At 44.5% G+C, this 14,032-nt stretch overlaps 1 protein-coding gene across 1 annotated transcript in view; it reads right to left on the bottom strand.

Annotated features, from left to right (window-relative positions):
• The window catches only part of LOC123457447 (zinc finger protein 420-like), a 127,973-nt gene extending 120,950 nt beyond the window's left edge, over positions 1–7,023 (bottom strand). The window contains exon 1 of the mRNA XM_045141352.1: positions 6,830–7,023. Within this exon, the coding sequence (XP_044997287.1) occupies positions 6,830–6,892 (63 nt within the window). The 5' untranslated portion in view covers positions 6,893–7,023. The remainder of the gene's footprint in view (positions 1–6,829) is intronic.
• Between the last annotated feature and the right edge of the window lie 7,009 nt (positions 7,024–14,032).

Here is a 14,032-nt window from a genome sequence, read left to right as displayed (position 1 = left end):
AATGTGCATGCCTATAGGAAAGAACATAGTAGGCTGAGGCAGGAAAAAGTTTGATGTTACATGATAAAACCAGGTGTGAAAGAAGGGGACAGGGGTGAGTAACTGATGTTGGATCCTTAGAGCCCAAGGAAAAAGCCAGATGCTGCAGCTAATGTCTGTAATCACAGTGTGACTACACAAAATGTGAGGCATGCACAAGAGAATCTCTCAAATGCTTGCCGGCCAGATAATTTGGCAGTCACAGAGGTGAAAGGAAATCCTGCCTCCAACCAGATGGAAAGTGAAGAGCCACATCTGTGCTGACACACACACACTGAGAGAGAGAGAGAGTGAGAGAGAGAGAGAGAGAGAGAGAGAGAGAGAGAGAGAGAGAGAAAGAGAGAGGATATGAGCATTTCAAAGAAATTACCCATAAAGCATAACCACAGTCAAAGTTACAGAAAAGCTCATTCAAGTAACCATTAGGAATGTGTTCTCAAGAAATAATAGGCAAGATCTGTAGGGTTTTAGGGTCAACAGGTCGTAGCAGACCTCCAGTGGGTGGGTGCAGGGGTACAGCAGGAAATCCACTGATTCACAGACCCTCAAGTAGCCAACCAGTCCCCCAAACCCTTCAAGCAGCTGACCTAGCCATTGCACCAGCCCCCACACCATATACAATTTTGCTCCTGCATTATCTACAGGTTCAAAGATTCCAGGCCAGGCACATCTCTCATTTCCCTGTGCCAACTGGCTTTCATTCTTACCTCCCTCCCATGGCTGTCCTCTCTTTTGCCACTACCAAGACTGCCATACCATCCTCCAAACCCCTGCAGCCTCAACATAGCCAATGGGACTGTGTCACTGGGTCTGCACCATTGGGGCTGCGCCACAGGGTCCATTCCACTGGGTCCACAACAGTTGGTTTCTGTCCCTGGGTCTGCAATATCGTCACTGGGTAAATGCTATTGGATCCACATCACTGGGGTGCCACCGAGTTCCTGCCACCAGGTGCAGGACTACATCACCAGGTCCGTGTCACCTTTTCCATAACACCAGGTCCACACTGGGCCCACACTGTCTCATCCTCCCATTCCATCCCCTTTGAGTCAGCACCATCCTATCCTACTGCCAGCTACCTGCCTCCAAGACCACACAATCACCAGGCTCCTCTCCCTGCCCCACCACCAGGTTGCCAGGTCCCCACTCTGACAAGAATATTCCATCAAGCTGATATTACAGTACTCCAACGTGTCTCTTAGGCCAATGTTTCAAAGCCTTCCACATTCCTCTTGAAAATCAGCTTCAAAAGGCCAAAGACACAGTCAGGTGTGTAGCAGCAATCCCACTTGTCTGGTACCAACTTTACTCTTGTAGTCAGGTTCACATTGCTGACAGAAATCACCTGACCAAGAACAGCTTTTGAGAAAGCAAAAAGGTTTATTTTGGCTTACAGGCTTGAGGGGAACCTCTATGATTGCCAACATCAGGTGGAGAACAGGAAGAGAAGACTATGCAAAACAGTGGCAAGGGGAAACTAGCTATAACTCATAAGCCTGCCTGCCACAATACACTATTTCCAGGAGGCATTAGGTCCCAAATGTCCATCAGCTGGGAACCTAGCATTCAGAACACCTAAGTTTATGGGGGACACCTGAATCAAACTACCACAAGGGGGAAAAGTGTCAGGTAGCTGGAGGTCGGGGCTCATATGTGTAAATCTCAGTACTTGGAAGGCAAGAGGCAGAGGATTGCTGCAAGCTTTAGGCAAGCCTGGGCTACATAGTTGGTTCCAGGACATTCTTGCCTATACAGTGAGAAACTGCCTGAAAAAAAAAAAAAATAAATAAATAAATAAAAGGAAACAGGGAAAAGACAGAGGGAAAAACATCCAGAGGCAAAGGAACACAGAGAGAAAAGGTAGGCCATGTTTCCTAGGAAGGTTTAGGGGGCATGCCTCATTCCTCTGTCCCTGAGTATCCAAAGCCTTCTCCTCTGATCTCTGTCACTCAATGAAAAGTATTCAACCCCAGCAGCAACCCTGTCCACAAGGAAAACCAAGAAAGGCCAAAGTTGTAGGTCATCAGGAAGAGGAAGGGAAACTAATGCCAGGAGTTGGATATTTGAGGTCTTGGATTTGATGTTCCCCTCATTCCCAAAGTGCAATGAAGATCCTGAAGATGGACCCTCCTCTGTGAAAGAAGCACAGCGGAACTTTACCTGAATTGTTGCTAGGGAGATATTCTTCAGTTATGGAAAGCTAGCTACAGTTAGTACAGAAAATGTGATTAAACCATATAATTTTCATACAACAAAATGTTAAAGCCAACTTTTTAAAACCAAGCCAAACATTCAGTGTTTGCACACACTTGCTGTAATATTATTGATGGATAGAACATGAAATAAGGGGAATAGTAGCATATAGTTGTAGATACTACAAATAATCCAGCTAAAATATAACACATGGCATAGAGAAATGGCACTGCAGTCAAAAGGAGCTTGCTTGCTTGTCAAGCTTTAAAGCCCAATGATCTGCATTCAACTCCCCAATGCCCTTCTAAACCAAAATGCACAGTGTCATATGCATCTGGAATTTGTTTGTAGTAGAGGACCTAACATGCATATTTCTCCCCGCCCCTCTCTTTCTCTCTTCTTGCAAAAAATTAAACATTCTTTTAGAAAAATAAAAATAAAAGCCAATGAATATCTAAATAAAACATGTGCAACATATTTTTTTAAAATTATTTATTTATTTACTTGAGAGCAACAGACACAGAGAGAAAGACAGATAGAGGGAGAGAGAGAGGATGGGCGCGCCAGGGCTTCCAGCCTCTGCAAACGAACTCCAGATGTGTGCGCCCCCTTGTGCCTCTGGCTAACGTGGGACCTGGGGAACCGAGCCTCGAACCGGGGTCCTTAGGCTTCACAGGCAAGCACTTAACCGCTAAGCCATCTCTCCAGCCCATGTGCAATATATTTATTAATAGGGAAATGTAACTAAAACAATTCTGAGAATTCCATCCCACTTTTCTCAAAATGGATATAATCAAGAAATCACAACTTCTGGTTCAGATGGCGGCATAGGAACCACACCAAAGTAGCCTAGGGGAGAAAAAGCCACCCCCCCCCCCAATAAAAACAGCAAAGCCACTATTCTAGGGCTGGAGAGATGGCTTAATGGTTAAGCACTTGCCTGTGAAGCCTAAGGACCCTGGTTCGAGGCTCGGTTCCCAAGGTCCCACGTTAGCCAGATGCACAAGGGGGCGCACGTGTCTGGAGTCCGTTTGCAGAGGCTGGAAGCCCTGGTGCACCCATTCTCTCTCTCCCTCTATCTTTCTTTCTCTCTGTGTCTGTCGCTCTCAAATAAATAAATAAATAATTTTTTAAAAAACCTATTCTACTAAAAAGTGAGGTGTGTAAGAAATTACCACTGGCAGCAGAGAAGTAGGAGAGATTGAGAGCATTCCAAGTCCACAAAGACAGGCAGAAGCAGCTCCAGCAGCAGCAGCAGCACCAGGTCTACGTGGCCACAGCTGCCAGGCTCAGCTGGAGTAGAAGGAAAAGCCAGGTGAGGGGATTTTCCACTCATACCAGAGCTATTCGCAAACTCAAGAAATCTGAAGGGAGAACAACAGTGAACAACAGAGGAGCAGATCACAAGGTAGAGGATCACATAGACCAGCAAGAGACCTAGAGCCACCATCAACAACCTCTCCTCCCCCACCGCCAGCACAAGCACCAGCAAGCACCAGAGACCAGCAGGACATCCCAGCACCCAGCATGGGTGACCAGAGCAGTGATCCAATGACCCAGCCAGCCTACCTGAGCCCACATTGCACCAAAGAGGGACCCAAGCAGGAGTGCAGCATAACTTAGACCAAATCATCCCAAAAGGTAACTGGAATTACACCAGGTCAGTGCCCACCAAATAAGCTTGGTATACAGGCCTGAACTGGAAGTGCGAATTGCACCTTCCATATCAGGATAAATTATATTTAAATCTGATGGATGGACAGATGTGCAATTCTATATTTTGGGCTTGTTATTTGTTGCTTCTTGATTTATAGTGGCTTGGTTTCCTCTTCTGTTGTACACTAGGGAAGGGTCTCACTTGGTCACAAGCTAATTTGGAACTCTGTGCAGACCAGGTATCTTAACCTTGTTGACAGAGTATCTGGTTGTCATTATACCTACTCTTGCATAAATACTCTTGTGCTATTTTTCATTGAAAGTGTACATTCTTTAGCTAAATTTTACAATCTGCCTGTGTTTTGTTCCACTTAGCCTACTTGTATACTCTCATAGCAGGCAAACCCAACACCTAGGGTCATTCTTGTAGGTACTCTGAGAGTATGGAGAGCCACACCTAGCAACTTAAGCTCCTACCCTGAAGAGATATAACATGAGATTGATTGATACATCTAATAATACTGTAGCTAACTAGAAAATTCAAGCATTAAAGTAATCCATGATGAAATATATACAAGATAAGAAACATCAAAAATCAAGACAATATAAACCTACCAAAGAGTATTAATGCATCAGAACTGACCTCCAGTGAGAATGAGTTAGAGGAAATGCCTGAGAAAGATTTCAAAAGAATGATTATAAACATGCTCATAGAACTCAAAGAAGAAATCAAAGGAATTAAAGAAGAAATTAAAGGAATCAAAGAAGACATAGGACACCAATTTAATGAAATAAAGAGGTCAATACAAGACATAAATAAGGAAATAGAAATAATCAAGAAAAAAAGTTAATGAAATAAAAAACTGTAGGAAATCTCACCAGTAGAATGGATGAAGGAGAGGACAGAATTTCTAAGCTAGAAGACCAGGTGGCATATCTAATAAAATCCAACAAAGAGAAAGACAAACTAATAGGAGAGTATGAATGGGAATTTCAAGATATTCGGGACATTATGAAAAGATCAAACATAAGAATTCAGGGTATAGTAGGAGAAGAATTTCACCCCAAAGACATAGTAGGTGTCTTCTACAAAATCATAGAAGAAACCTTCCGCCAAACTGGGAAAGAGGGGCCAATACACATCCAGGAATCCTTTAGAACACCAACCAGACAAAACCTGGAAAGAACCTGTCCTTGTCATATTACCATTATCAATGTACCAAACACACAAACCAAAGAAAAATATTGAAAGCAGTTAGAGAGAAAAACCAAGTTATCTACAAAGGCAAGCCCATCAGGATCACAGCAGATTACTCAACACAAACTTTAAAAGCCAGAAAGGCTTGGAGTGATGTATTCCACACTAGAGTGAGCTTATTAAACTTACGACATTCCCAAAATTCTTAATCACACTCAGTAGTATTGGATATTCATTTCTCACACCCAAAACTTCAATTTTTGAGTTAAGGCCAGAGGCTAGTAAAGCCAAGGCTTCACTTATTCTCCTTCTTGCTTTTCCTTCTAGCATTTAGTATCTAACAGTACTGATTTTTACTTTCTGGCCATATACACAGGAAAATGAAGACAGTGTCTGTAAGCACATCACACGGTGATTACAAAATTGGCATGGAGAGGTGAATAAATTCGTGGGTGGCACACAGGAGCTGGCTTTGGACTGTGGCCTGGCGAACCATCAGGGGTTCTTACAGTGCCACTGGGAAGCTCACATGGCCCCTCTACCTGGTGTGACCCTCCTACCTGATGCTGAGAGATCTGACTTAAAAGCAGATCACCATCCTTGCCTCCTCCACCATCCTCTCACCAAATAGAGGCCCAGGAAAATGAACTCTGCTGCCACCTCCACACCATTTGCCCCTCCCCACCTTAAGGTTAAAATTTGCCCAATGTTCTGGAAGATCTGCAACATTGTGACATCAGGGCTGTTCCTCCTGCCCAGGCATGAGGGGGAAGATGCATCCACAATTCCCAACTGGAAGGTGGCCTGCAGAAGTGAGTGGGATGCAGCTGTACTGAAGAAGGGATTTTTCAGCTCACAGGGATCTTTCATTCCACCTACCAATAGAGCAGATGCAGTTCTCCTGTGAGAAGGAGGCCTCATGGGACAAGGTGACTCCTGGCCAGAAGATCCCACATGCCCACTGTGTGTGCCTGACAACACTATGGTCAACCTACAGGGATTGATTGCACTCAGGCCTCGGTTCTGCAGCCCTGACCTGCTTCCCTTACTCTTCCTTCTTTCATGCTCCCTTTCTCACCTTCCATTTCCCTTTGTTTCTCTGTTCCTTCTTTCTCTCCCAGTCTGCCTCATTCCTTCCATTCCTCTTGCCCACCTTCTTTCTTTCCTTCACTCCCACCTTCCTTCTTTTCTTTCCATTTTTCTCCCTTTTCCTTCCTTCCTTCTATTCTCCTCTTGCCACTCTTTTTCTTTCCTTCCTTCTCCCTTTCCCCTCTTTTTCCTTCCCACCTTCATTCCTTCCCTCTATTCTTCACCCTTTCTCCCTGTTTTCAATCCTTCCTTTGCTCCTTTTTTCCCCCAATTTCCTTTATCCATTTTTTCTCCCTCTCTCACTTTCCTCTTTCCTTTCCTTCTTCCCTTTATCTCCCACTCTCTTTTTCTTTTTGGTCTTGTGTTTTGAGACAGGGTCTCTATGTTATCTAGACTTGCCCTCAACCCTTAACACTCCTACCTCACCCTCCCACTGGGGTTACAGGAGTGCACCACACCCAGATTTTCTTGGGGGGGGGGGAGGGCGGGAGGAAGGCATGAGTATGTGTGCGTGTGTGTGGTCTGTGTGGAATGATTCATGTTCCAGGGTGGAGCTCTGGAACTGGGTGAGAGCCGAGGCCAGCCCATCCCCGGGTTCCTCACGGAGCCTCCGGGGCAGCCCAGCGGCCCCTCAGCCCAGCGCGATCCCCCTACCTGCTGCGGAGCGCTCACGCTCTCGCTCCCGCACAGACCCGCCATGGCCGCCTCCTCTGCCATCCCGAAGGATTCCTCCGCACTGCTCACGCCGTCTGCCTTTCACTTTACAGTTTGCTGAGTGCTTTCCTTGGCCTCAGACACGCCACCGCTGCCTCCTCCGCCCCGCCGAGCTGCTGAAGAGGTTCAGGAGAAAGAACTCCGCGCTCCCGCCGTTTTAAAGTTGACTGTTTCCCTAAGCGTGTTCTGGTTGAGCCGCAGCACTGTGACGTCATGGAAAGTTCCACTTGCCTGTGAGGCGGGGGAGGCCGGAGCCATCCACTGGTCAGGAAGGGAGGGGGGCTGGCAGAAGATGAGTGAGGTGGACCTATACTGAAACAGGGAGTTTGCAGCTAATACAGCTTGTGCAACTCCAAACACTCAGAGAGCAGATACAGCAGCTCCTGAGACCTGAGGTGCAGCTGTGTGTACTGACAGACCACCAGCTTTGACCAACCCAAGGAATAAAAATGTCTTCACGTAGCATCCGAAGCCCATGGTGGAGATTTCCATGCTTTGCTAAAAATCCTCCTACTTGGTGGTCAAACAATGTATTTGAAAAGCACCTTGACTTATGACTTGATTTATGAAACTATAAAAACTTCATGAAACTATTAACACATTTGAACATGGAATATGGGTAACCTAAATATGTGTTCCTGGACCACTGTCACTCATATTTGGCCCTAGACTAAACAATCCCTAATCCCCTTTGAGGTGAGAGCTGTGTCTTTTGCATGGCCACTGGTGTGCAGCTGTGCTGAAGCAGGGACTTTGCAGCTCACAGAACCTGTGTCCCACCCCACACATACCCAGAGAGCAGATGCAGGGGTTCCTGGTACCTACGATGCAGCTATCATAAAGCAGAAACTTTGAAGCTCACAGACCTTCCCCTCACCCTTACCCAGAGAACCTGATGGCCTGGGACCAATCCTCCCACACATACGTATCTGGAGTTCATTTACAGTGGCAACAGGCCCTACTGCACTGATTCTCTCTCTCTCTCTCTCTCCCTTCCTCTCTCTCTCTCACACACACACACACAGTCCACATGGACAGCAAGGTGTTCTGGCCTACCTGACATGGGTTGTATTTTTCCCCCATCTGTATGACACCTCCCTAAAATCCTCAACTATGAAGACATGTTCTATATCTTAGATCACAAATATTCCCAAAGGCCAATGTCTTAAAGGGCTTTCCCCAGAGTAATGCTTCCCAATGGTGGAATCTTTAACAGGGAAGGACTTAGTGAGTTCTGGAGAGTCTGTCTTTAGAGATGATTGTGAAATGTTGTCAATTCCTCTCTCTCTTTAAAAAATTATTTATTTATTTATGCAAAAGAGAGAGAGAGATAGTTAAAGAGAGAGAATGGGTTCACCTGGGGATCTAGCCACTGCAATGAAACTCAGACACATGTACCACCTTGTGCATCTGGCTTACATGGGTACTGGGAAATTGAACCTGTGTCTTCAGACTTTGCAAGCAAGCACATTAACCACTAAGTCATCTCTCCAGACCTCTTCCTTTCTTTTTACTCCAGGGCTTGAGGTGAGCGGTACTGCTCCTTTTCACATGTCTGACATAGTGTCTGTGGTGACAGAAGTCAACACCAACAAGGACAATTGATTTTGGATTGAAATTGTCAGAGTTTTAATCCAGACTTACCCTTTCTCTTGAGAGGTTGAAAAGTTACCTCAGAAGGAAAGATAGCCTAAAGGTCAAGGCACTTGCCTGAAAAGCCAAAGGACCCAGGTTCAATTTCCCCAGACCTATGTAACCCAGATGCAGAAGGTGGTGTATGCATCCAGAGTTTGATTGCAGTGGCTAGAGGCCCTGGTGTTCCCATTTTTTTCTCTATAAATATCTACCCCCTCTATCTTTTTGAGGTAGAGTCTCACTATAGTGCAGGCTGACCTGGAATTCACTCTGTATTCTCAGGGTGGCCTCAAATTCACAGCCATTCTCCTACTTCTTCCTCCCGAGTATGGGGATTAAAGTCATGCACCACCATGCCCACTTCTCTCTTATTCTCTTAAAAATAAATGAATAAAATGAAAATTTATCTCAAGTATTTACTATTGTGATTGAAACCTCCCACTGCTCATAATATCTCAACCACGTTTCTGTCTTTGGGCTCTCTTTGGCTATTAAAAGCAAGATTGTGGGGTAGGATCGAGAAAAAAAAAGACCTGGAGAATCCCTTCCCAGATGCCTTTTTTATTTCTTTCTAGATTTGGGCCTCAATATTTAAAAAAAGAAAAATTTATTATTTACTTGAGAGACATGCAGAGAGAAAATGGGCACACCAGGATATCTAGCCACTGCAAACAAATTCCAGATGCATGTGCCAACTTGTGCATCTGGCTTATATTGGTCACAGGGAATGGAATCTGGGTCTTTAGGCTTTTGCAGGCAAGTGCCTTGATTGCTGGATTATACTCCAGTCCCTAGAACTCTTTCTCCTTATTCTACATTTAAGTTGGAGGAGGAACATGAAAGAAGCAAGAAGGAAGGAACCAGGGAGATAACGCCATAAGTTTGCTGACCAGTGTGGGTCCCCAGCACCCACATAAAGAAAGGTGCAAGTGGCAGATGCTTCTGTGATCTCACTGAACTTAGGGCAATAAGAGGCAGAGTCAGGAGGAACCTAAAGCACGTGGTCCTGCTAGTCTGGGGTTGGAGGAAGCAAGCAGGAGAGCCCCTGTATAAACACAGGTGGAACGAGAGGACCAGCATCTTCAGCTTGTCCTCTGACCTCCACGTGCACATGCACATGCCTGCTTGCCTATACACACATGCATACATCATACACGTATACACAAATAAAAAAGCCAAAATGAAGCAAGTTGAAAATCTTAGTAATATCAGCCTAGGTATTTTAAGTTGATTTGGGAATTTGATTTGATTTGTATTCTTTATTTATTTTTTTTGTTTTGGTTTTTTGAGGAAGGAAGGAAGAAAGAAAGAAAGAAAGGGAGGGAGGGAGGAATGAGTGGAGGAAGAAAGGAGGGAAGCCCCTATAACAATGCAAAGATGACTATCACCACTATGGACAGTTCAGCTCTCAAGCCCCCCTTTTTAGATTTCCACAGTCATCTTCAGTCTTGGAGAGTGCTAGGAAGATAGTGGAGTGGGGAGTGTAAAGCACAGTTAGGTTTAAGCCTGCGCCTGATGTGTTTATCTTCCTTCTGTAAGTGTTGTTTTAGGACACTGTGTATCTGCTTACATGCTAACATGGAGACTGCTATATATAGTAATGCATATATAAGATATTACTATTTATACATAGAGACCAATTTATAGTGGATATTATTACATATAGTAAGGTATGATGATATTTAATATAAAATATAATAGCACATATGTGTATGTATGTGTGTGTGTGTGTATATATATATATATATATATACTTCTTTATGAGAGATGAGGAAAGGGAGAGAAAGAAAGAATAGGCATGTCAGGAACCCCAGTAACTGTAAACAAACTCTAGATACATGTACCACCTTGTGCATCTGCCTTATATGGGTACTGGGGAATCAAACCAAGCCTGGTCTTAACTGCTAAGCCATCTCTCCAGCCCTAATTATATCATATACTGTGTGTGTAGTACAGCGCGCGCTGGGGGTCATGCCAATGGCTTTACACATGTGAGGTAGGCGCTTTACCATTGGGCTGAATCTCCAGCCCTCAAAATGTTTTGTACTGATCATCATTAGTAACAGGCTATCAGGGTGGATGTCCACAGAAGACTCTGGATTCAACCCCTAAAACTGCCAGAAGACAAATAAATTAATAATAGTAATAATAATAATAATAATAATGTCATGATTAAATAAATAAATTAAATGAAATATTTGAAGACAATGATATTTCCTCGGCTCTCCCCCAACAAAGATACCAGGAAAGGTAACCAGATCTGAGGTCACAATACTGCCCACCATGGAAGCCCAATAATATAACAGATTTAAAACACATTAGTGCATCTGGCATGCTGGCACACACCTTTAATCCCAGAATTTGGGTATCAGAGGGAGGAGGCTCACTGTGTCATCAAGGTCAGCCTGAGACTACATTGTCAGTCTGGCATAGAGAGAGACACTACCTCAAAAAACTAAACAAAACAAAAATGCTCGACCAATCAAAACATTGCCTCCATGTGTGCATGTGTGTGTGTGTGTGTAAATGCAGGTTCACATGTGTCATGGTGTGTATGTGGAGGTCAGAGGACAACCATGGATTTCAGTCCTCAGTGTCACCTCAATGTAGGGTTTCTGTTTGCAGTTGTTTAGCAGGCTATCTGGCCCATGTGTTTCCTGGGGACGATGCTGTCTGGTATTACAGATGCTTAGAATATAGCATCTAACCTTATGTGGGTTCTGGTAACTTGAACTATGGTACTCATTTTTGCCTGGTGAGCACATGATCCACTGATGCATCTCTCCAGATCTATTTGCTATTCCTTTACATTGAAATTGTTATTAATTTTAGTAATTTTATTTATTTATTTGCAATCGGAGAAAGAGAGAAGAGAGGGAGAGAGAGAGAGAGAGAGAATGTGCATGCCAGGGACTTCAGCCACTGCAAATAAACTATAGACACACACACCAGTGTGCATCTGGCTTTGAGAGGGTACTACAGATTTGAAGCCCAGCTGTTTGGCTTTGCAGGCAAGTGTCTTATCTGCTGAGCTATCTCACCAGACCTAAAATTATTATGAGTTGAGATTGCCATGTACTCCTTCCCCCTCAGCATCACGAAGAAGCTGGTTGGTATACCTCCACAGGAGACAAAAACAGTGAGCTACCTGGGGACCTGGGTGGAAGGTATACATGAGTGAACACGTCTGGGAGGCCTGGAATTCTGTATTCATGGACAGCTCCTGGAGGCTGTGGCGGCTATTCTAGGGACCTCTTGTGCTGACAGCTCAGCAATAAGGACACACCCACTTTATGGATGCAGGTCCTCTAGACTGCACTTAGGTAGCAGAAGCACAGTGGCCTTCTCCCCCCCCCCCCCGCCTCCAAGTTAGCATATGATCTTTGACTTACAATGTGGCTGTATTCTAATAAGCACACTGCCAGCTGAAAACCATAGAAAGCAAAAGTGCATTGAAGTGTTGGTTTATATTGATTGTCGACTTGACAAGACCTAGAGTCACTTGGTAGGGATTAAATAGATGTGGTTCATTGAGGTGGGAAGACCCATCTTCAATATACATATCCCAGGTTCTGAGAGATGGCTTGATTCTTGTCTGCAAAGCCCAAGGACCCAGTAGCCACATAAGCAAGAAGCACAGGGTGATACATGTGTCTGGAGATTGTTTGCAGTGGCTGGTGGTCCTGGTGCACCCATTCTTTCTCTCTCAACCTGACTCTTCCTCTCCCCCTCTCTGAAACAAATAAATGAAATATTTTAATTAAAGAAATATATATAGCTGTCACATCCCATGCACAGGCATGACCTAGACTGTATAAAAAGGAGAAATCAACTGAACACAGGCACTGATGATTTTTTTTCTACTTCCTCCCTGCCAATGTAATGATGTGACACACCAGCTGTTTCCTCCTGACATCCTCTCCTCACCATGATGGACTGTACACCCTGAAACTATAAACTGCATTGAACGCTTCCCACCTTAAACTGATTCTTCCCGCTGAGGATGGATGCCCTTTAACCACAAATATACTTTCGTGTTTTAAAAAGTCAGGAATTTTCATTTTGTGGTATATTCCATTCTAATTTTCTCCATGTATATATGGAATGTAAACAGAAATGGAAGCAAAGAAGTTATTTCTGAAGGTGGGTGGGGGGAAGACCTGGGACACCTTCTGTAGCAGACAGCTTAAGGTTTGCTAAGATGAACTTCCAGACCAGGCACAGTTAAGGAGGAAGGGATATTTATTGAAGCTTACAGATCCAGAGGAAGTTCCATAAATGACAGAAGAAGTTGGCCTGCCTTCCCAGGACCAAGCAGAGAGAGAGAAGTACAAGCCTAAAGATCAAAAGCCACACAGCACACTTCAGGAACTCTAGCTAGGCACACTTTACATATCTTTAGATTGAAATCTGAAACCCACCACCACACCTTAAGATCACACAGTGACTTTGCCTCCAGCAAGGTGGCTACAGATGCAAACTAAGAACAATAAAGAATGAATATATTGGGGGCCATCTATTCAAATCACCACACCTTCTAAGGTCGCATTCCTAAAATATGGACTAGGAAGCAGAAAGAGCAGGGCATTTCTTTTAATTGCCATTATTTAAGCATCCTCGTCGGATAGCTTTCCTATCAGAATCCTGCTAGAGCTTGAGTTTGGGTCAATGCACACTGCCAGGAATGCTCTGGGAGCAGGTGCAGCTCTGCCCTGCTCAGTGTGCTCTTGTGCAGGAGTGCAGGAAAGAATGGGGACAGGTGAACCAAACTTCAAAAGGGAAACCAATCCAGGGCCCCAAGACTGGAACTTATAGTTTGGAAGAAGTGTCGCGAGCACTCTCAAAGATGATTGGTTGAGAGGATTCCGCCGGCGAAGGCCCATGATACTCAGACACTGGTATACTTGCAAAGGAGTTTACTGGGATGAAAGTCACGCACAAGCAAGTCCAAACTATCACAAATAATATTATAGCTAATATAATATATAACCAAGGTATATTCATCGCTACATTACTAACACAAGAATATTTCTAACGTGTCTAACATGTATACGACCTGACAACGCGAGATTTGAGTTGCGACGTTTTATGACGTTTTACGACCTGACCAACGCGAGGTTCGAGCTGTGACATTTTACGACCTGACCAACGCGAGGTTCGAGCTGCGCTCCAAGCCGAGTCTTGGTCCGCTGGCGTAAGCTAATGCTCTGGCTTACAGATGATCATTTGGACAGAGTGTCGGGCTGATGAATTCGGATCGGTGACGTGTCTCGCGGGGGGTCTCAGTCAGGACTGCTGAGTAACCTTTCAGTCAGTCATAGTGTCGGGGAGACTGAGACAATGGTTGCTGAGCAGCTGGGGTTTTTATACCTTCCAATGCTTATGTAATAGTTTCACACACACACATCTGCTAATCTCTACTACGTCACTGCACACAGAGTTTTGCTTACAAGCTTTGACTTTGCATTTTTTACTCTCACAACAAACTTGTTTATCCTAAACTGGCCC

This window comes from Jaculus jaculus, unplaced genomic scaffold (assembly GCF_020740685.1).
Source record: "Jaculus jaculus isolate mJacJac1 unplaced genomic scaffold, mJacJac1.mat.Y.cur mat_scaffold_50_1_766167_arrow_ctg1, whole genome shotgun sequence".
In the NCBI taxonomy this organism is placed as follows: domain Eukaryota; kingdom Metazoa; phylum Chordata; class Mammalia; order Rodentia; family Dipodidae; genus Jaculus; species Jaculus jaculus.
Note: the sequence above shows the minus strand (reverse complement) of the source record. Positions and strands in the feature narration are given on the sequence as shown.